Source organism: Tigriopus californicus, chromosome 10 (genome assembly GCF_007210705.1).
Source record: "Tigriopus californicus strain San Diego chromosome 10, Tcal_SD_v2.1, whole genome shotgun sequence".
Lineage (NCBI taxonomy): Eukaryota > Metazoa > Arthropoda > Copepoda > Harpacticoida > Harpacticidae > Tigriopus > Tigriopus californicus.
This window is the reverse complement of record NC_081449.1, coordinates 5,963,300-5,984,709: the sequence shown is the minus strand read 5'-3', so window position 1 is coordinate 5,984,709 and position 21,410 is coordinate 5,963,300. Positions and strand designations below refer to the sequence as shown.

Here is a 21,410-nt window from a genome sequence, read left to right as displayed (position 1 = left end):
TGTGTTCTTAAATATTACCACCAACCATAATTCGATTATGAAATAATGAGACGTACATCTTGATTGAACCCTTGGTGATTACTGATTAGCTCTAGTTTTTTATTGCTTATTGTTGTTTATTGTTTCTATGAATTCGAGCACCTCCAAGGGTGCGTAATGAGATCAGTTATTGTACTGACTTGCTCCAACACCAACATATTCATAAGCAACTCTTCACCCTTTATGTTGTTGAATAAGCTTTACGTACTTGACCGAAGCACTCAAAAGCAGCAAGTAATTTCGGACCTCAGCAATTACTCATGGAGCCTGATTGATGCTTCTTTCGAAGAGATATAACCAATGATTGAACCTCCTCCATTAAAATACTTATTCATCCTCTTAATTAGTTCTCACGATGGTAGATAATTGAGGAGACAAAGGGCATTAAGGCGACCTTGCTTTTCCCACGATATAAAGTTTTACTACGAGAATCAGAAGTCATTCTCAGTCAAGATAATAAAACTAGAAACATGAGCATTGTCAGCTGCAAGAGAATTGAAATGTCCATTCCCAACACCGAAACTTGTTACTGAACTACGTAACAACCTCCACCCCGTAGTTGTGCCAAATTTATTGTGATTCCAACAATGATCTCTGGCTAGTCACAAGTTATGCATATTCAAGATGTTTATCTTGTGGAGACGGTCGAACATTGTGGGTCCTCTGAGCTTTAATCACCTAATAGATCACTAAAATCTCCTCTTCCCAAGGTCACGGACCGAAGGTCATCATGCCAATGATTTTCATTACAAGAAGTACTGGTTTAGTGTAGTGCTTGCTAGTCATGGACAATAGAAGTTGTTAATTTGTGTTGGCTCGATCTTTTTGCAAAAACATTTACATTGCCAGCAAGATTCCCACCATGTCAAAAATCTTGCAGGATAATAGCACTTGCAAATGATACTTACTCGTCAATTGAGAGCCATTATTGCAAAGTTGTGTCTTAATTGACTAAAACCTTCTAGCGTGGTATTAAGAAGAGCTTGCCACCAGGTATTAAAGAAGGTTTGGCGAGTGTTCATGGCTTGTTGCGCCGGATTTCTTGCTAGTCTTGGCATCTCGTTGCCTTTTTATGACGAATGATGCCATTATTTACTTGTTCACAAGATAATCCGGAAAACAAAAGGTTCGGCTTTAGAGAATGAAAACCCTAGTTCATTTTGAACAATAAAGCAATGAACCTGATGAACTATCAATGCACAATTTTAAGAAAAATTTCAAATATGAGCATTCCTCTCTTGCAATAATTCTAATTAAGAAAGTAAAGGATTTCTTACTTCTTTTCGATGCCTCTATTAAACAGAGAGCTTGTTATTGTTGTGGAATTGTTTAGGACCCCCAAATCGGTCGATGTCTCCTTCAGCATAGTTCTACCTTCCGGACGTTGTCCTCCGAGAAAGCTGTGCTACCTTTTTTCCATTGTCAAGCATGCGCGTCGTCCATCCAGCTCGTTATATTGAACAAACTTCTGGTGTGCCATTCTTATCATCAGCTCTAGCACTGGGCACATGAATTTTGAATCGTGACATTTTCCAGGTGACTGTGTGAGTTTTGAGGTCCTCCCGCTATTGGAACTTGGTTTCTTTTTGTCGATACGTTAATGACCCTCAATGTGAACAAAGGTCTCTACTTATGTGAAAGTCTTTGGAGATGGCCTCGAACAAAGGTTGTCTGGGCTTCTATTGGCAGACGGCAAACTTTGCTTCTTTTTGAAACGGCGATACATTGGCTTGTATCGAAAGCGTCGCGTCGCTTGTTCCATATGGAGAACGATAGCATCAAAAACAAGCACACGAATTGTGATTTGAGAGACATTGAAAAAGACCTGAATGGACTTTTTGATGATACATTTATTCTCGAGAGATAGTCGTGCTCATTGTTTGGCTGCATTTCGTCATCAAATTCCGATAACCGATGCTCAACATTTGAATCCCATGAATCCACCAACCCAAACACGACCAAAGGGTCTTCTTTTGTCTCCTCTGACATCTCCATCCCTGTGATCACGTTTCTCATCATCAACGCCGTCATTGCTATTACCCACAACTCTTTTCTCTTTTCTATCACGGAGGAAAAAGTTAAGTACATACGTGCGAGTACGTCGTCTCTCGATGAGAAGAAAAGAGATCTCATCCTGACATCTTTTCCGAACTCGGGTATGAGAAAAGGTACGACGACGATGACAACATCATCATCATCTTCGTCATCTCGCTTCCAGCCCGGAGGAGGAGCTAAAGGCCACAATGCTTCAGAAATGGTGCCCAGAGATTGGGATCTCAATTCTACCAGAAGTGAAGAAGAAAAGACAGTTCATTTTTTTCGAAAATCCCTCAAGAACGAGGAATCGACCAAAGGGGACCAATCGGGTGGAGATGGCCGAAGTAATCCAAAACGAACGAATGGATCATGGCAACCAGATGCAAATCGGATGCGACACTCCGTGATTGATGATTCAGATGATGTGTATTCCTCTGGAATTGATTCGGACAATATGTTTGAACCACTGCCGTCATCGGCCGCAACTTCGGGCTTGGGGAGTATTTCAAGTGGAAGCTTAAACACGCTCCCAAATGATGTCGGCATTCTAATATACGAGCAGAAGCTAAGAAAATGCATGGAAGAGCTGGAATGGACGCGTGCCAGATTGTCAGATCGAGCGCTGGAAGTGGACATTTTGGAGAAACATGTGGCTAAGTACCAGAAATGGCAACAACTTAACCCCAAGGGTACTACTACTGGTACTGAAGGGGCCCTGACAGTTCTTCCCAATATATCTAGAGCGTCATCCAGTTCCTCTTCTTGGCGGGATTGTCCTCAATGTCTGAAGAAGGATGATGTCATCGCGGAGCTCTATGATCTTGTTTCAGTAAAAGGCTTCAACCCCGACAAAAAGGGTCCAAACGATGAACTCGCTCTCCCGAGGAGCTTAAACGACAAGAATCAGCAGAAGTCTGACATTGATTTTGATCAAGTAATCAAGAACGTGTCCGAGCTGAACCGGCTTGTTTGTGAGAACGAGAGGAGCGTGGAGTATCACCCCGAGGCAAATTCCGCCTCTTTTCAGCAGTATCCTGCTTTGTCTCTGGACCTCTATGCAAATGGATTCTACTTGGACGGACAAGTGCGCTTCCGCTTTCACAATGAACCTGCAAGCAGAGCGTTTCTAAAGGATCTGGCTGACGGATACTTTCCGGCCGAACTTCAGGGAGAATACCCAGATGGAGTCACCTTGCTATTGACAGACAAGAGGGACGAGAATGGGCCTGGTTCCAAAATTGGTGCCACTCGAGCCTTTGGAGGTCTCGGTCGAAGCCTGGAGGGTACTGAAACCTCTTCCGGCGTACGGAAAAGCAAGGGATTTGCTTCAAATTCCGTTCAGCCTCGATGTTCCATGAGAGAAGTGGAAATGAAGGCTATCAAGTCCGAAAACATATTAGCTCCTCTGAAGAAATCGCCCTCAACTAGTTCATTGTCTTCCTCCAAGTCGAGGAAGAGCAATTCGAGCAACATTTTTTTGCGTAATAGCAGGGAAATACCACCCAACAACAGAGGAGCCAAAAATACCACCGCCAATGATATGGAGCCCCCACCATCCGGACCCAGAAATCTGAAACCACTTCCGACAGGCAAGGCCACCAAGTCTGGTTCGTCGAGCTCGAGGAAATTGACTCCACAAGTCAATATTTCAAACTCATCATCCAAGGGGAAAAAATTGATGTCTTCGTTGCCTTCGGCGTCGACGTTGCCGCTTTCATCCGCTTCTACATTTCGACCCAAGGTGGCGGCTCCGTTTCAAGATAAACGGAAGCCTCGTCGAAACTCATGTCACCTCAAGGTGATGGGTTTAGCGGGATTTCCCTTGATTCTCGAACTTGTTGCTTATGATACGGTGAGAACCTTGATTGGGCTCCTCCGTAATCAGTTGCAATTACATCGCCAGGAAGGAGAAGATGTTGATAAACACGCGGAGTTGCAAATGTTCTCTTCCTTTCCCAGACATCGATTGGACTTGGATGTCAGCATGACTCTGGGTGATTTAGGATTACTTCCCAGGGCTGTTTTGCATGTTGTTTTGAAGCCTTCCACTGCCATGAGATGATCCGACTGAAAACTTGATATTTCCTCTACCTTGAGGAAATATGTCTGAGCTACCGACAGTTCCTAGACATTTTGAAGCGAAGTGAAACGTTACCTTCATCCCTATTCGTGGTGCGGTTTTTACTTCTCTTGTTCGTTTCAATCACCATGTAAACATCGAGCGAGGTCACTTTTAAGTATCGTAGTAAGAAGCGGAGAATGAAGACGAAAAGGAGCTCAGAAAAAGGATGAGGTGTCAGTGTCAAGAGGAAGACAAGGCTGAAGTGGGAAGTACAACAAAGGCCAGGGTACGTGAGCAGAAAATTGAAATCAGCCTCGGCTTTAAAGCCTGTATCAAATCTGTGTTCCCCCACATACACTGCTCAAATAAATCCACCCTTCATCTCCCAATGCACGATGTGTAAGCACGTGTCTCGAAGTCGAATCGTTCACCGCACAGTATGTGCAGTATGTGATATGAATTGTGCAAACTCCGTAGTTGGGGAACCTTGAGTACATACAGTAGTTGTTGTGGTTGTAGCGGTGGTGGTAGTGGTTTGCGTCGATGTTCGCATATCAGATGAAATAAAAGGTGGAATCGAAGCGACAAAATTGTTGACGGAACCCGAACAAGCAAGGGCAACCACTTTTTGCCTCGAAAATCCACTGACCTGAACTTCATTCCCCTCCGAGTCTGATCTTATCATTATTTTCTACAGTAGTCGTAGCATCCATCCATCGACCATCAAATAAGCCTGTTCAGGGAGCTCTAACTGGGTTGGTGGTTGCGGAAGGCAATGGCCTTGATGAAGAACTCAAGGGCAGCCACTTGTTTCATTTCGGTCAACTAGAGAACGTCAAAATAATTGTGTCCAGGCCAATGACAAAGTGGTCGGAAACGAGGCTCAAAGAACATGATGTTTTAAAATAGAAACTCACAACTCACAGCGAGTGAAACTGTTCACTTTCACATACAATAATTGTGTGTCCCACTTTCATGATGTGGATTTGTGGGTCAAAGCAATTTTGGTTTGGAACTGTTCTTTATATACCCTGTGGTTGATTTACGATCATAAAAAGCGAATAGAGTGCAGTTTGTGTTGTAATTCTTCGAAACTGACATCAAAACGACATCAGCTACCCAAGCGAGAAGTAACCCTCAGGACTACACGACACCTACCGCATTGAACTGCACGTATCATCATCTGACTGGGTTGGCTCCAATGCCCTCAACCACATAGAATAGCCATAGTCATCTCCATGCTATGAAATCATTTCAGTTTCTATCAAATCAAAGTTAATCATGCTTCATTGGCTGAACCACCGACCGAACTCGAGTAGATCAAGATGAATGTATCGCCTCTGGAGTGCCCGAACCACACCACACACGCCCCTCGACCATCTCCTCGACATTACACACTCACTCTGAAGGAAATGTAGACCTGCGACATACACCACCTCCGATTGTGAGCAGGCCTTCCAAGCTGGGAGCTCCATTGAAAGGAGCGGTTCAGTTAGTTTTTTCCTTTCAACATGACCACACTATTCGTCGTCTTGTCCTTTGCCGTTTCCACGGTCCTGGCTCAGACCTCTTTCATCTGTCCCGAAAATAATGGCCTTTTCCCCGATCCGGAGCAGTGTGATCTGTACTACGTCTGCGTGGATAATATCGCCACAGAGGAGCTCTGTCCCGACGGCGAGGTCTTTGACGTCGAGGACGTGAACAATAGCAAATGCAAGTTGCCTTACGATGTGGATTGCGGCAACCGGCTCTTTGTTCAACCGCCCAGCGAGGACCGCGATCCCAAATGCACCCGTGCCAATGGAATCTTCGACCATCTGGACCCCGAAGTCTGTGACAAGTTCTACCTCTGCGACAAAGGAACCGCCCACGAGATGAGTTGCGTCGAGACTTTGGTGTTTGACAACGTCATCGGGACCTGCGTCCGACCCACTGAGCTCTCCCCTGAGGCCAAGGTTTGCGTACAAGAAGCCCCCGAGGCCAAGACCATCGATGGATTCAGTTGTCCTGCCACCATCGAGTTGGGCCCCACCGGCTTGAACCAAGCTCATCCCTTGTTCCCTCACCCCACGGATTGTCGGGCTTATTTCAGTTGCTTCTTCGGAACCGACTTGGTGAAGCGAGGATGCCCTGAAGGCCAGGTCTTTGACACCATCACCTTGACATGCAAAGGGTCAGAGGATGTCCCCGAATGTGCGTGTTGGTACGGATGTAACGAGGATTCCAAGTGTCCCGAATCTTGCAATGCTGACTGCTCATGCCCTACCAAGTAATTTAATGTTATGTATCACGAATCTCACATGTTAACTGGTTTAAATGTGCGTGTAACTCCAACTTCGCTTAAAATAAACAGAAGTTTCGAATCTTATTTGTCCGTTTGGTCTATTCCAATTACACCATAAAGTACTGCTAGACTGTAAGTAACATTTCAAGAGATGGGATCCATAATCAAAATGGGTATTCCTGGTTAGATAGGATGAAACTAGATTTGGTGTTGGAGACGCCGATTGAGGCGTAGGGGGAAAAAAAGAAATTCGTCTGGGCGGGTTCAAAGTCAGTCTAGATGGAACGTATGTATGTACGTCATTGGTAATGGGGAATGGTGTGTATACGTGTATGTGTGTGTGAGTGTGTGTGTGATTTGTCGATCGACTGGAAGGACCGGTACGGTGCCAGGTTCAGGTCGGCTTCGCCGGAGAAATGTCGGTCCCAGCGTCAACGCGAAGCCCTACTGGCGATGGAATTCGGAGGAACACATTTCCCCTGCGGTGTCCGCTTCCTTCCCCGCCAGCGAGTTGGACGATGGCTTGAAACTCTACAATGTTGATCTCGTATCCTAAATCTCAGTTACACTCAGATACTCAAGATGAACAGATTCATCCTACTTTGCTCCATCATTGGAGTGTGCCTTGCTAAAGACGGCGAGGAAGAGCCCGGCTTCCAAGGACCAAGCTTCGAGTTCACTTGTCCTGAGCCCAACGGCCGATTCAGAGACGAAGAGCAATGTGATCTATACTACTCCTGTGTTGATGGAGTGGCCAAGGCTGAGCTTTGCGAGGACGGCTACTTCTTCAACGATGCCCTACGCAATCACGAGTCTTGTCAATTGGGCTTGAAGGACTGCGGCGATCGGATTTACGTCCAAGAGCCCGATCCGGAGCGGGACCCACGATGCGGCCGTGCCAACGGTTTCTTCGAACACGAGGACCCCAATGTCTGTGACAAGTTCTACCTCTGCAGCAAAGGTGTTGCCCATGAAATGCCCTGCAACCCGGGCCTTGTCTTCGATATTGCGTCCTCGACTTGTGTATTCCCGGATGGAGTCAGCATTGATGCTCGCGTCTGCGCCAAGGACACCAGGACCTTTGAAGAGGGAGGCGAATTTCAGTGTCCTAAAGAGGAGCAGTTCCTCCAAGGTGTCAGATCAGCGCATCCCGTCTACGCTCATCCTTCTGATTGTCGATTTTTCTTCTCTTGCTTTGATGGCAAGACTCCTCAAAAGTTCGGATGCAGTGAGTCTCAAGCCTTTGATGACAACACCAAGACCTGCAAGGGCGTGGATGAGGTCCCCGAATGCGCCTGTTGGTACGGCTGTAAAGAGGACTCTCAATGTCCCGATTCCTGTAACGCGGATTGTTCCTGCCCAACTGCTTAAAAGAAGTTTGATGTCGTTGCTTACTGCCTAATGCTCATGAACGCTAAACAACGATTCAATACTGGATCTCCTGACGGGCTTCATCACATCGGGACTGGTTCCACTAGAGGAAGAAGAAAATAAAACTCAATCACCGTCCCCTGATTCCTACGAGACATTTCGTTCTCTGTAATTTGTTATTTATTGAACCCATAACAGCGAATAAAACCTAGCAACGTTGATCGTTGCTAAACCCAACTCACTTTCCTTCTTCATCTACGCTTAGTAGAAAGAACCATTTCTTCAACCTGTCTCATCGAATCAGTATCTCGGTCAATCCACTGTAAGGTCAAGGTGAACTGCCGGGTTGGAGCGACTAGGAAAAGTGGTTCTGAGCAAACAGTTTTTTCTTTGCCTTCGCCTCTCTTCGCCTCTCTTCGCTCCTTCGTTCCTTGGTTGGAAGCCATTGCGACAAACGTTGAAATCAAATGGTGGTTGGGTGGTTAGTAGGCTGGGCAGGTTAATTCAATATCTTGTTCGTTTGGTCCTAAATGCATTAATGCGTTATCGTGCAATTTTGCAGAGAAGGAGCACAAAGCTGTGCGGCTTTTGTATTTGCAATTATACGCCATTATCCAAAATCACAGGCAGGCTCACCAACCACCCGAATGTCACGTGGTTCAAACATGCCAACCAAAGAGAATTGTTTCGGTTTTTGTTGACTTTTATCAAGATCCAGATAAGAATACTCTTTGATCCCAACCAGGTGGAGCAGACTCAATTTTGCTCGGTAAATTTCCTGCAGTTTCCTGGTCCAACTGTTTACTCAATGAGATATACCGTAGAAACTCCCTTTGGAGACACTCGACTTTAACTGAAAATTTGGGGAGACCTGTTTTTCTTTGCACTTGTCGCCCGAAATGAAATACTGGGGCGTTTTTATTCCCATTTTGTTCGTCTTCGATCCGTCAGTGTCATAAAAATGGCGAAAAGGGACGAAACTTGGAGTCACTTTACCCAGAAGGTGAGGAAAACTTGAGATTGGGGCCATTCAAGTCAAAGCAACCCCGTTCGTCAGACGACAGTTCGGCGGCCTCAATGCATTGAAGTTCTTGATTTCATGAGATAGTGTCAGAAGTACAATGAGCATTGCCAGATGCTCGCAAAGCTTTATTTGGCCCCTTGTTCACCCGCATTGAATCATTAATATCATCGGGTAAATGAGAGTGCGAAATGTCGTCTCCGAGATGTCGGAAGAAGGAGATATATATACTTCCATAGGGAGTCCCAAGGCAGCGGCTTCTTCCCCGTGACATGAATGACTCTGGGGATCAAGTTTTCGGACTTTTTGGAGCAGATAAGTGGAGATGACAAAGGCCCCGAAGTCGTAGCGAAAAAGAGGTCTACCACCGAGCTGTTGTTGCTACCGAGAGAATAAGACAAAAGTTAAGGTAACCAAGACACCAATTTCATCATCTCCCTGGGCTGAAACTCTCACTATTTCTGCAACTACTCTGCCTTCCTTCTCCTGCTCCTTCTCCTCCTACCATCCATCGCACCAAATGCATCGGATTTGGCACCAAAAAAAGAAGTTTCCCAAATGCATTCATCCAATCAATAAATGATGCAAACCTCAAACCTCAAATGCCGCGTCTCTGCTAGCAGTTCTAAATAAGTCTTGGTTGGCATCATTCACTCCGGTTCCACACTCGAAATTCTTCCTACCTCCGAGAAATATGGGCATTTATTATCTTTCTCTGACTCATGTGTCCTTGATCTTTAGGATCTCTCTACGGCTTTGTCATCGCCCCCGATTCCTTGAGACACACAGGTTATTATGTTCAGGTCAGTGGATCTTAGCTCCCATCTTGCCAGGGTTTCCCTCTTCAGCGCGAAAACGAACTTGGCGAAGCTTTTAAGCCTCGGCCTAGAAACATCCCGATGGAGATGTTCGAATTTCCTCCTGGAAATAGTATCCTTGAACTAAATTCGTTCCTGCCAAGCAGTGTAAGACACACGAGCTCAGATAGAGAATGAAGGGGGCAGGTGAACGAAAACATCCACGAGAGGATGCAATATTGTCTACACTTCATTCGCTCTTTCTCTCTCTCAGGGACCTTGTCAGTTCAAGCGAGTCCATATTTGGGCACAAGTGGGTAACTAACCTCAAAATCTACGACGTGTCTCATGAACTCAAGGATAGAAGTTTACGAGTATTGGTGTCCTGGTTTTAATTGCTTTGCAAGTGTTCCGAGATCAAGTCGTCGAGGCTAATGAGCTCTGAAAGGGTCTGCTATCAATTTTGACAAGGTCAATAAAGTACGATAGTGCATGAGGCATGTCGTGGGCAATTTCACTTTGAGCACGTTTGATTTATGCGGTTGCATATTTTTACGAGTATTTTATGAAAGGTCCAGGTCGTCCGCACGTACGGGCAAGCATATTGGTTCTAAATTTGAGTGGAAATCGAATGAGAATAAGAATCTTTTTGTTTCAGTGTTTATTTTGGTCTAGCGTAGTAGATGTTTCCTTGTTTGATTTCATATATCCGTGTCTAAGAATGGTTGTAGTACAATCGAAGCATAATATACACTAATGCGAACGGGAATTCGAAATTTTTCAATCCAAATGGTGGCATTCTTTGCACATTGCAATCACCCTCTTCTCAGTGTTCATGTAAGTAAGGGCTTGTTTTTTGTGAAAGAATCCAGGTCGCTTTGGGTTAAAAATTCGGCTATAAAAATATGGAAACCATGAATCGTTTGATCGTCGTGTGAAATAGGTCTCGTATGCAGTCAAAAGTAGATCGTGCACAATGGGCCATTGTGAAATTGGCAAGTTGAGCTCATTTGTCCGGAAAATTGGATTTTGCTGCCGACAAAACTCTAAATCATAACTTTATGGCCTTGAGAGCAAGCAGATAATAAACCATATGCTCAACTTCCTGGGCTACGGTGGTGCTAGGACTGAGAATGACTTGGCTTGTTAACTGGTTTAACTGGTTCTCCAAGTTCCCTTTGATCATCCAAGCTGCATGGGAGCTCATGTACTTCGTCGAAAGAGACACTGACAACTTGATCTTCTTCGGTGCATCGATGCTTCTTGTTCATGCACAAACGAGGACTTGGGTGTTAGCGCACAGCCTTAGCTTCGATAAGATAAAATACCCCACTTGGTCCTCCATTCCTCTCTACTAAAACAGGTTAGTTAAAGGATCCAATGGGGAAGTAGTGCTCAAAATGGTTCTTCTTTTTGGTCCGGCCTGTAGAGAGGATCTGTGTCGAACTGACGGAAGGAAGGCTCCAGGGAAAAAGCTTCATAATGTATGTCCAACTTCCATCCAAGCATAACGAATGAGAGGGACCGCTCAACGGATAACTAGTAGGAACCTGTGGACTTGGAGGGACAGAATCAGTGAGCAGGCGACATCTGTCATCCTTGGCATTGTCTTCAATGGAACCAAAGGGTGAATTTCTGACAAAATTAATGGCAATGCCAAAAGTCGACCAGGGTTCCAAATGCTCGTAGAGGGACTTTGGAACATGGAATGATGAATTGAGACGGATCGACTGCTTTGGATAGCCGCGGGTTCCTCGCCTAAAAGAGAGAGAGAGAAGAAGAAGAAGAAATACCAGATGGAGAGAAATGATGATGATGGACGGAGTGTGAATTACATTTCAAAAATATATATTTCGGGAGGCTCTCAGGAGAAGAACATCCATTTTGGGCATGTGGGCGGGATTTCGTCTGCGAAACCTACACCAGAACGAATGACCTCGATTTGTTAGTTACAACACTGCAAAGCTGCTTCTGAGTACTACTCGTGTACAGTAGTATTGTACGGTGTGCACTTATTGTACTAGTACGTGTTGTAATAAACCACCGTTATGATGAAGATTACAGAGCCTAGCTCTCTTTCTTTCCATTTCTCCTTCCTCGCGGTCGTCACCTTGATCGAGATTATCTCTCGCGAAGTGCTTCTCACTCTCGTTTGCTACGCCACTTTGTTCGCTAGATTTGCCCAGTTTTACTTTCGGCTGAATCAGCGCGAGCATCAATCATGAAGACGCCCAACAACTCAAGGTGGATCAGTCATTATTACAAGGATTTCCTAGCCATTAGATAATTGAATTGTTGCGGCCAAATCCCATCCAATGGAGATGAGGGGACCTCCTCGGATCGGGCCTCTAAAACATTCCATAAACCAATGGCTTGCCTTCGTGAAAAGGGACATCTCAGCCGTCCCTGGCCTTATTTCTATAGCTAATACCGCCCTTTGCCGTGAGCATGAGGTAATGACTTTTTTTTACTTCCCCTGATCAATGGAAAGTGAGGTTCCATTTGATCTTCAAAAAGACTGCCTAAATTGTGTCATGCAAGGTATGAAGGCTGACTGATTTCTCAGCCAGACTACTAAGCCTAAGTGTATCCTTTAAAAAGGGGTATGCTTCAAAAGGCCAGCAACGAATTGAATGTGACATACTTTGGTGATCCTAAGTGTTTAACGGCTGGTATTAAAACACGAGTTTACAAATTAGCTCGGGCCTGGAGTTTGTAGAACATTTCAGATGGAAACTGAGCGGACGATTTTTGTCCCTAACGGCCGTTTCAGGAAGGCTCATTCATCAATGTAATGGCGGGTCTGCTTTGGATTGCACGGTTCTTCTTATACTGTCTCATCAACAGGAAATTCGTATGTAGACCTTTTTGAGGACCAACATTGCCCAAATGGGTTTGTAATCTGATATACTTTAATGGAAGAAGAACAGCCGCTGTTGACCGGTATTTAGAATTTAGACGGTTAAATGAAGTAACTTTTTGGTTCGTTTATCGTGCTGAATTTGCAAATGGTATACAGGCAGGTAGGTCAATTAAATTGAACTTGTTCAAGAGACGTAAAAGTTTTCGCATCATTTTCCCAAACTTTTGTTGCCCTACGATTCAAGTTGATCGATCTGACTTCTGTGGGTGGTTCCTTTGCATTCAAGATACCGACTCAATTGTGCAAATTCGATTACGGCGCATTTGGCCATTTATCTTTTCGTGGCTGACTAAGAACATCATTTGCATTTTTATTTCCTTCTAAAAGAATGTGGAAGACCACCACGAGTTTCGCTATTAAAATGGAAGAAAGACGAGGCCAATTTTACCGTCTCCGAGGATGGAACCGCATGGAATGTCCTCCTTCTAACTTCCAGGCATATTTCTCTTTCACAAGTTCCACTATTGGAACAGAGCATACATAGTGTACTATACCATATTCACAAGGATGCAAAAGTGTTTCCGGCAACATTCGCGTCGTTGTGGATTCGCTCCGAAAAATCGGCAGAGGACCTCCTAAGTTCTTCAATAGCCTTGTGATAGCATACACATTGTATTTGTACGGTCCCTACAGTTTATATTCGCCGGAAATTGGCGGTATCCCCCTTTCACGAAGGAGTGAAATCGTTTTCCATTCGAAAGTGCTGAGGTTAGAAGACGTCTAAGCTCAAGTCAGAGGATTTTTGCCCGGCTCTTTGTCATACCGGTACAATGGGTATGATTGAGAACTTACCATTTAAGATGTGGAGGGAAAGTTGGGCAGTGGCCAGATTAGCCACGCTACACGAGTACACTCCGCTGTCTTGGGCGTCTGCCGTGGCCAAATACAAATGGCTACTCAAGGTATCATTATTTTCTTTGGTTTTGATGCTGGAACAGACAAGAGGAAAGAGATGAGCAACACGAAATGGATCCACTTTTGTTGCCCACAACCCTAAAGAGTACTCTTGTAGCAATGGCAATATCACAATTCCACTCACTAACCAGGAGTGCAGACAGAGGTAGAACGTGGCAGTGCGACTGAGTAGTAGTAGTAGTAGTAGTAGTAGTAGATGGGCTAATATATTGTAGGAACATTCCCAAGTGCATTATCAAGCTCGTCTCAGGAAAGATGATACAGTTTGGAGCCGACGTGTGTCGCTCTATCTATGTAAGTTTGTATGTACGAGGATGTACATGGGACAGTCTCACTGCTTCTACTAGTGGGTTCCAGAGCTGAGAATACAACATTCATACGCAATGCTTTGTCTCCTCGTTGGCAGGGAAGGTTCCTTCTTGGCCTTGATGGGACATTAACAACACGTCTCTCTCGTGTGGAATATTAATTAGATGTGACATAAATAATTGGAGCCTCCTTGATACGTTGCAGATACAGAACGTTTCCTAACATTGATACTATTAAAGAGAATGGAATTAGTGATTTCGAGCGTAATGTGCCATAACGTCATCCCGCAACCCATCGTTCAAGCAAAAACCACGTACTTTTATATGGCAAAGTAAAATGGTCGTCTTTTCAATCGACAGCCAAGTCAACACGAGGAGTCAACGTGTATTGTTAAGTTACTGCTCACGGTGGTTATATTTTCTGGTTAAGTATTTGCTCAAATGCCAAGACATCTAGCTATGTTTTTCTTTGCCAAAGAGACAAAAGGAACAACTTTTGTGAAATACACGTGTTTAAAAGTAGCTCAAATAAGTGTGTCAAATCACTTAAAGCCCATTAAATTGCATCATTGTCACAAACGTAGTCAATCAGTATTAAACATACTCTTAGTTATGTATTGACGTAACATTTCATAAAGTTCTATTTAGCACATGCTTAGTTATTGCAACTTAAAGGTTGCGTTTTACACCTTAAAAGATCGAAAAATGGCCAAATTGTGTTTCCAGTTAATCCCAAGGAATGTGATTGTCTTTTTCAATGACACGAAAGGAAATAATATTTCTCCACTTTCTTTAACATTTCTTTAAAAGCTAAAAGTAGCAAAAATATCGCTTAAAACTTACAAAACATGTAAGATTGCCTTTCATTTTAGTTAAGTGCCAAAAGCTACACTATCCTATTAAGTTCCTAAAATACTTGAACGATAAATGAGACAGTATAATTTTCAAAATTGTCACTTTTTGCAATAAATAATTTCGACGTAGTAGCGATGTTTTTATTCTACGTTGATAGAATTTTGTCAAAGTTCAAGATCAAGCTTGATTGAAATTGCGATTGACAAGTATGGCATCACACTTTGAAATATTGACATTAAGTAAGTTTTAAGTTATATTGCGAACTATATTGGGGGTTTTCTACCTGCTTCAGAAAATTGGAATATTTGCATTTATATTTTAGGCGTAGAAAAAGCTTATTATATTTCTTGGCAATTGGTTTAAGAAACAACCGGAGCAATTTGATGAAAATGCAATCTTTGAAAACGAGATATCTTATCATTTGCTTCATGGATTTGAATAAAATTTTAGTTTGAAACGCAACTAAGGTTACTTTCAACATCTATTGATTACGTTTTTGGAAATCCTATCTCTTTGTAGATTTTAAGTGGATCAATATTTTAATATGAGCTAGAACCCAAGATGATTTTTTACAAAAGTTGTTCCTTTTGTTTCAATAACAAGGAAGATCGTTATTAGATGTCATGGCAATTGCAAAAAACCTTTATCAGTATTGTGAGTAACACCGTGTGCTATTGTTGTTAGGCATGGAAAATTTCCCCCCGGGGTGTCATGAAGTCTTGCATCGAGGGATTTAAAACCAGGACAAGGTCTACGTCTGCTATAAAGCTTTGAATGAATGAAGAGAATGGCCTAAGTTGTCCACAGTTGATGTAGGGAAGGTTTGGCCTTGTTGCGCATATCTTCTAGTATGGCACTGGCAGTATAACTCTCGTGCCTTGTCTAAAAGGAAGTCATATTCCACGAAATTAGTCTCCCAGGTCCCATCATAGGAAGTAATGGCACAACATGGTGCATACAAGCATTGGTGTTCCAATCTTTTTGTCGTAACCCTTTTTCGCATGATTTTTGACTACCTTCTTCCTTTGTGAAGTAACCTTTTCTTAAGAAGAGCATGTTCTATCTTGAACGGTCTTCAAACTACCCAATGAAGAGGGACAGCCAGGAAAATGGTCTTGAGGAACAGGTGGTCGCAACGAACTTATCATTTTTGAAAAAAGCATCCCATAATTGATGAATGAGAAAATGACTGACTTATTGTTCTAACAACATGAGGACCATTTTCGTGTACATTATTCATCCATTCCATACTTAGCCAATAAATGATACCAAAAAAGACTCGTGTCTCACGAGTCTTTTGCCTGATGAAATGAAGACTGTGATCGAATCCCACAAATGTTCAACTGAATAAAACAGCATTAAAAGATGACTCATTCTTGAGTTATTTTCATAAAAACTGCACGTGCTATACCCACCAATTAAAACTCTATCTAAAGCATTACTAAGAATGTGGTTAAAACTAGTAGCTGGAAGTGGGGAAATTGACATCGTGTTCCAGGTTTTTTACATTTAAACTGAATTGATTATTTTGGGGAAACTAGTCAACTCGTTACAATTTCTACCACCAAGACGCAGTTTAACCTTGATTCTCATTTGCCCAATTGATGAATAAATACTGTAGAAACGGAAACTTTTTTCCATGATTAAAAGTGGACATTCATTTATGGAACAATATTTATTCATCTGGAGTGTAATTCTACAGCACATGAAAAATGACCTGAAAGTTGAAAGCAACAAGCGTGTAATTGCTTGCTCAAACATCGAGATAAAAAAAGTGATAGGTGCAACTGTATCTGGTTGTGTCAATGCATTCCAATCATACTGTATCCCGGATGATTCCATTCAAGTGAAGCGATTCCTCGATGCAACGCATTAATCTGCAAACTTGAAACGGAAGGGCACAAAACGAAGTCCTCCTGCATCCGTCTTCAAAAGGAATCTCATGGGATTTTTATCTTTGAGGAATCCCTTTGCTTTTTTTCCAAGCGCTTTCTTCTGTTCCAATCGATTGAGAGAAGATTGAAGTTCAAATTTTATATGCAAATGAGCGCCTGGCAACTGACTGAATGCTCTTGGGAAAATAACTTCATTTCTGTGCTACACGCTCAAGATGGTTGAATCGGGACTTGCACTCTCCTAATTTATTCAAGTGAATCCTCTAACGTAAAGGTAACACGAACCACTCATTGGCATTTCAGTGTCACTTGGTGCCTAACTTCATGCGCCACACCCACCCAAAAGAGGAAACCCTGAGGAATGTACGTTGATGATTTGACAGGCCTACTAGCCGTTTACCTCTTTAGTTTTTCACTCCCACCATTGCAATTTACTGGCTTCCATGAGGGTCGACGAGGAACTTTTACCAACTTCAAAATTGGATTTGAGGCTCTGAGGGGAAAACAAAAAGCGACCTCATGCTTGGCACTTCCTACAAGAAGTGATGCTGGAACATGGTGAGCTTTGACAAACTGCATCCTTATTGCGTTCTGAGGGAAGCGAGACCACATCTCATGTGGGTGTGGGATTCATCTCCCACTTTGAGGATTTGCAGAGCATTGTTAAAATTTTAAACGCCTTCACTGAGAATTTGGAACATGGCCATCCTCCAAGGCTAGTAGAACATGTTTCCTTTCGCTTTCGAGCTTGATAATTGCGGAGGGTCCAATTCCCTGAGAGACATACATTCTGGTCCATCGATACTTTTCCTCGTTGATTATTGACATTGCCAACCAAGAAGATCCAGGTTTTGCTGCCTGCTTCGGAGCCTTCGAGTTGTTTTCCATTCATCATGGCAAAAAAACTGTCTCAAAAGTTTTCATTTCCAATAGATACTTCGGGTGATGGAACGCATTTTGGATTTGACTTGGCCGAACTCCACAGAATGTTTATGAAGCTGTCCCAACCCCAAGCAAGCTTCAAACTTGCTCTCCAAGGATGCATAAGTCGAGGCTGATAAGAATAGAATGAGGTCGATTCGCCCACTCGGGCTCGAAAGATTTTTTGACACATTCGCTCTTCCTACAGGGTGACATTGAACTTCTCGCAATGCTTCTGGTCCAGCCACAAGGTTGGGCCAACTTCTCTAGGGACTTTCCTCCACGAACTTGAGCATCTTTGTGATATTTGCACTGCCGCCTTCAAGGAGCATGGTCTTTTTTTTGGTGGCAAACACAAAAAGATGAACCAGAGAACGAGCTTTCAAAACATATTTACTGGCCCCTTTATCCTTCTTCTCGAAAATGAATGGTCAAAGGGTGACTCACACAGAGATTTAAGGAGAAGACACGGCCTAGGGGTTACGTATAGCTTCCTCAAATGAGAGAGCCCCCCAGTTCGATTCTCTTCCCCGACCTGTCTTTAGGTAGCTTTTCGAGGCTGACCGCATCCACTGACCGAGAAGTAAATTGGCACGGACATAGCACTTCTTTATTGGAATCATGTTTACGAACGATGTGATGGCCGACTTCGCTGTCCAAACATGGCTCTATCCTCCGACCACAGTGCATTAAATACAAAATAAAATAAGAAAAAAAAACGCTTGGAACATGGATATCGTAATGTTCCACTTTCAGCTCGAGGTGGTCAGGGAAAGTGCAGTACAACAAATTGAAATCCCTCTCGCCTCCCATTTCCTTTTCTATTGGCAAGATTTGCAAAGGTGATTTTTGGACGAAATGCTGGACAGAATGCATCGACGAGATCGGAGTTCCCGAGCAAGTGAAATGGAAATCGAAGAAGAACTCGGATCCAATTTCCTGTTATTCTACATCCATTGGGAGTGAGGTCGTTAAATGCGTCACGCCTGGTCAGCTTTGGAATCCGCTCAATGCACATCCATATTTAGTGATTTGCATTTTCCTCACCGAGCAATCTTGCTCAAGATACCCTCCCGAGAAAAGCGAAGTTGGTCTTTGTGTATTGTGCTACAGTATAGAGATTGCCGACGTAAATTCGTACTTTCAAATTTGTACGTTTCACTCTCTTTGATGTGGTTTCATCAAGTTTCACGATAAGGAGCGTCGTTGACGTGGTACAGTCTCCGGGATATCAAAGCATCAAATACAAGGCTCGTCCATTCTTCCCCATTTCATTTGAAGGGTGAGGGGGAAAGGCTCATGGAAAAGGGGGACCACCCTATTGAGATGGGTTCTGAACAATTGAACAAAAAATAAATAGATATATAGAGGTTTGGAAAATGGGCGATGGGCGAAATCCGCCGATCCTTGGGATCCACTCGTCCTCCGAAAGGCGTTTCGATCTCATCCTCTCACTCCTGCTGTATAATGAATTACTTTTGCAATTGTAGGGGAAGTCGAGAGCAGTGCACACACCCTTACAGCTATACCTACTACATACGATAGTCAGTCTACACCACAACCCGAGGCGTAAACGTCGAAGTGGATAAAGGGGAAGAATCCGTTCGAATTGAAGCTTAGCGTCCCACAAAATCCTTCAATGAAATGGGCTTTCCATGTTCAAGATCCGGAGCCTTCTTTTCAGTTAAGGTAAACAGTAAATAATTACGCTCTTCTGTCTCAACATCAGCCTGATGTCCTCAATTCCCCGTGGAAATACATAGTAACATGATGGCGAGTGCTGAAAATTCACCCCACCCACTCTACCCTCCATCAAAGCTGAGTATTCGTGGAACATGTTCGTAAATCTTGTATGAATGGAAATGGCCTCGCCACTATTGGGGAACCCAGCCGTTATCCACGGTCAACCGTTTCGGGAAGCGAACGAGATCTCACTGTGATCAATGGCTGCACTTACGAGAACTTTATTTTCATCCCTTCGTGGAATATGGTTTCCTCTTATTTTGAGTTCCAACTCCCGACGCCAAAATGGAACACGCTCAGGCAAAGAGAGCGGTCGAAATCTTAGATAATCTGAGTCCCAATAAAACGTCACTAAACGGCTATTACTTTATCATTGCGTCGCTTTGTCGCTAATCCCAAGGCCGTTGTGGGTCCAAGTTTGAAGGATTCCCTTTTGGCATTATGGAACACTAAACCATCCTGCTGAGTGGTGCACAAGCCAAGGCTTCAGATCAAGAAGACCACTCCCCCCCCCCTTCCTCCCGTCCCATCTACATATCCCACGAAATGAAACTGGTACTCAAGCATCCCATCTATATTCCAAATGTGGCGGGTCTTGCGAACTAAGAAGGCATACGAAGCATACCGTATCACTGAAGAGGGAGCAAGACGGAGGTGATCTCCGTGGATGAAAGTATTCAAATAGAAGACAAATCTGGCCGTAATTTCATTTTATGGCTTGTTGAATTATCGTGTTCCAAGTGCACGCCAAGAGGAGGAACGGAAATCCCCGGAGGAATTTTATAACCACTTTCTTTCCGCATCCGAACGAGTCCACCCATAGATCAAACCAACTTATGGTTGAACTAGGGCAAACAATTGAGTTATTGTAGGCAAACCGAGAAACGGAATTGGAATTTGTGACACTTGGACATGCAATCGGCTTTCTCTTTTCAACGAAACAATCAAGAGATGTTCTTTGAAGGGATTGGGCAAATTTCTCAAATGTCAAGGACCTCGATACTGTTTTCACAAGCAATTGCACTGAGAAAGGACCCCGATTATAGCAAATGACAAGACGTTCTAGCTTTTGTTATCCCTGATCCCAAAAGAAAATGATATAAAATGATATTAAAAAAGTAGTTTCAAGAATTTTCATCGACCAGCGAAGGATCCTGGCTCTAAAAGCTGAATGTATCAAAGTTGAACCCCCCCCCGGGGGGGACAAATTAAGTCAAGAAAGTGCAATAGGTGAAAGAGGAATATTGATTAGCGTGAGAAACAATGCTTTTCAAATCCCGTTTTTTGTTGGCGAGATATAGCATGGATATAGAGACAACTGGAGCAAAATGGCCTTTTGGTTCGGCGTTGGTTCTCGAGTTCTTTTCTGTTGTGTTCGGAAATGTAAATCAAGTTTTTTCCACTACTGCAGATTTTATGGGACTCGACCGCGAGCCAACTTAGTACGCGTTCCTACATGAATCTTCTTATGCTTTTGCAACTTTTTGCTCGAAAATGGAGACATTTTCCGTGAAATGAAACTTCTGGAACGACTTAAACACAAGAAGGGAAAGTTCATAATTAATACCCCTCAATCTTTCCAGGACAAAGAAGGCTGTTTTTTTCTAGTTTCCTCATGTTGTAGCACTGTTCCCAATGCAACTTTGAAGGAGAAAGCGCGTCTCGAACTTTGTTCGTGGTTCAAATTAAAAGGAACAGGGATCTTGAGAATAGAGAGGGAACGCAAAACTTGGCTATGAATTGGATCAAGCCATATCAAAGCGTGTTTATTTGTGATTTTAAGCGTTATGTCTGCCATTTCCACAGACTCCGAGAATCTTTCTTCTCTTTTTTTTTTGTTTGACGCCAAAACTTTCATTCGCTCAGAGTTTCTTCGCAACTTGACAGGTGAATCATGGGGCACCCTTCGGAGTTCCAAGGAACAGCGCGTATTATATCTTGTCGCCAGAGGCACACTGAGTATAAGGACGATCTCTCTTTCTTCCATTGAAACCTTTACCAAAATCCAAAGGCCTTCCTCTCAATTTCTGACTTCTCAGCCTTCCTCAAGTTTGAGCTTGTCTCAAGGAAACGAAGACGAGGAGGACGAAGGAGCAGAAGTAGACAAAGAGGAAAGAAGGATTCCCCAGATCAATGGAAAAAGCGACAAACTTTCCAATCACGTATCATTGACTACATCCGATATCGGAGGCCGCCTCAAATACCCCCCAAGATGGGAAAAGGCTACTGACTGTCTCGT

The 21,410-nt window shown here is 43.5% G+C and overlaps 4 protein-coding genes across 5 annotated transcripts in view; 3 read left to right on the top strand and 1 right to left on the bottom strand.

The window, feature by feature from the left end:
• The first annotated feature begins 1,351 nt into the window (after positions 1 to 1,351).
• On the top strand, positions 1,352 to 4,696 carry LOC131888975 (uncharacterized). Its single transcript, XM_059237947.1, has 2 exons — positions 1,352 to 1,510; positions 1,576 to 4,696. Exon 2 carries the CDS (start codon positions 2,198 to 2,200, stop codon positions 4,136 to 4,138), a length of 1,941 nt encoding a protein of 646 aa, XP_059093930.1. The 5' UTR covers positions 1,352 to 1,510; positions 1,576 to 2,197; the 3' UTR covers positions 4,139 to 4,696.
• A 953-nt stretch (positions 4,697 to 5,649) lies between these two features.
• Positions 5,650 to 6,506, top strand: LOC131888977 (protein obstructor-E-like). Its single transcript, XM_059237949.1, has one exon. It carries the CDS (start codon positions 5,650 to 5,652, stop codon positions 6,409 to 6,411), a length of 762 nt encoding a protein of 253 aa, XP_059093932.1. The 3' UTR covers positions 6,412 to 6,506.
• Positions 6,507 to 6,754: 248 nt separating this feature from the next.
• On the top strand, positions 6,755 to 8,030 carry LOC131888976 (protein obstructor-E-like). The gene has a single exon (XM_059237948.1). It carries the CDS (start codon positions 7,005 to 7,007, stop codon positions 7,791 to 7,793), a length of 789 nt encoding a protein of 262 aa, XP_059093931.1. The 5' UTR covers positions 6,755 to 7,004; the 3' UTR covers positions 7,794 to 8,030.
• Positions 8,031 to 10,580: 2,550 nt separating this feature from the next.
• Positions 10,581 to 21,410, bottom strand: part of LOC131888706 (uncharacterized) — a 30,119-nt gene continuing 19,289 nt past the window's right edge. For both annotated transcript variants that reach the window (XM_059237625.1, XM_059237626.1), the window contains exons 6-7: positions 13,327 to 13,463; positions 10,581 to 11,369 (exon numbers count right to left, since the gene is read on the bottom strand). In XM_059237625.1, the coding sequence (XP_059093608.1) occupies positions 11,140 to 11,369; positions 13,327 to 13,463 (367 nt within the window). In that variant the 3' untranslated portion in view covers positions 10,581 to 11,139. The remainder of the gene's footprint in view (positions 11,370 to 13,326; positions 13,464 to 21,410) is intronic.

Bases quoted from the DNA above. Each gene is read 5' to 3' on its own strand.
- LOC131888976 (XM_059237948.1), top strand. From the start codon at position 7,005: ATGAACAGATTCATCCTACTTTGCTCCATCATTGGAGTGTGCCTTGCT.
- LOC131888977 (XM_059237949.1), top strand. From the start codon at position 5,650: ATGACCACACTATTCGTCGTCTTGTCCTTTGCCGTTTCCACGGTCCTG.
- LOC131888975 (XM_059237947.1), top strand. From the start codon at position 2,198: ATGAGAAAAGGTACGACGACGATGACAACATCATCATCATCTTCGTCA.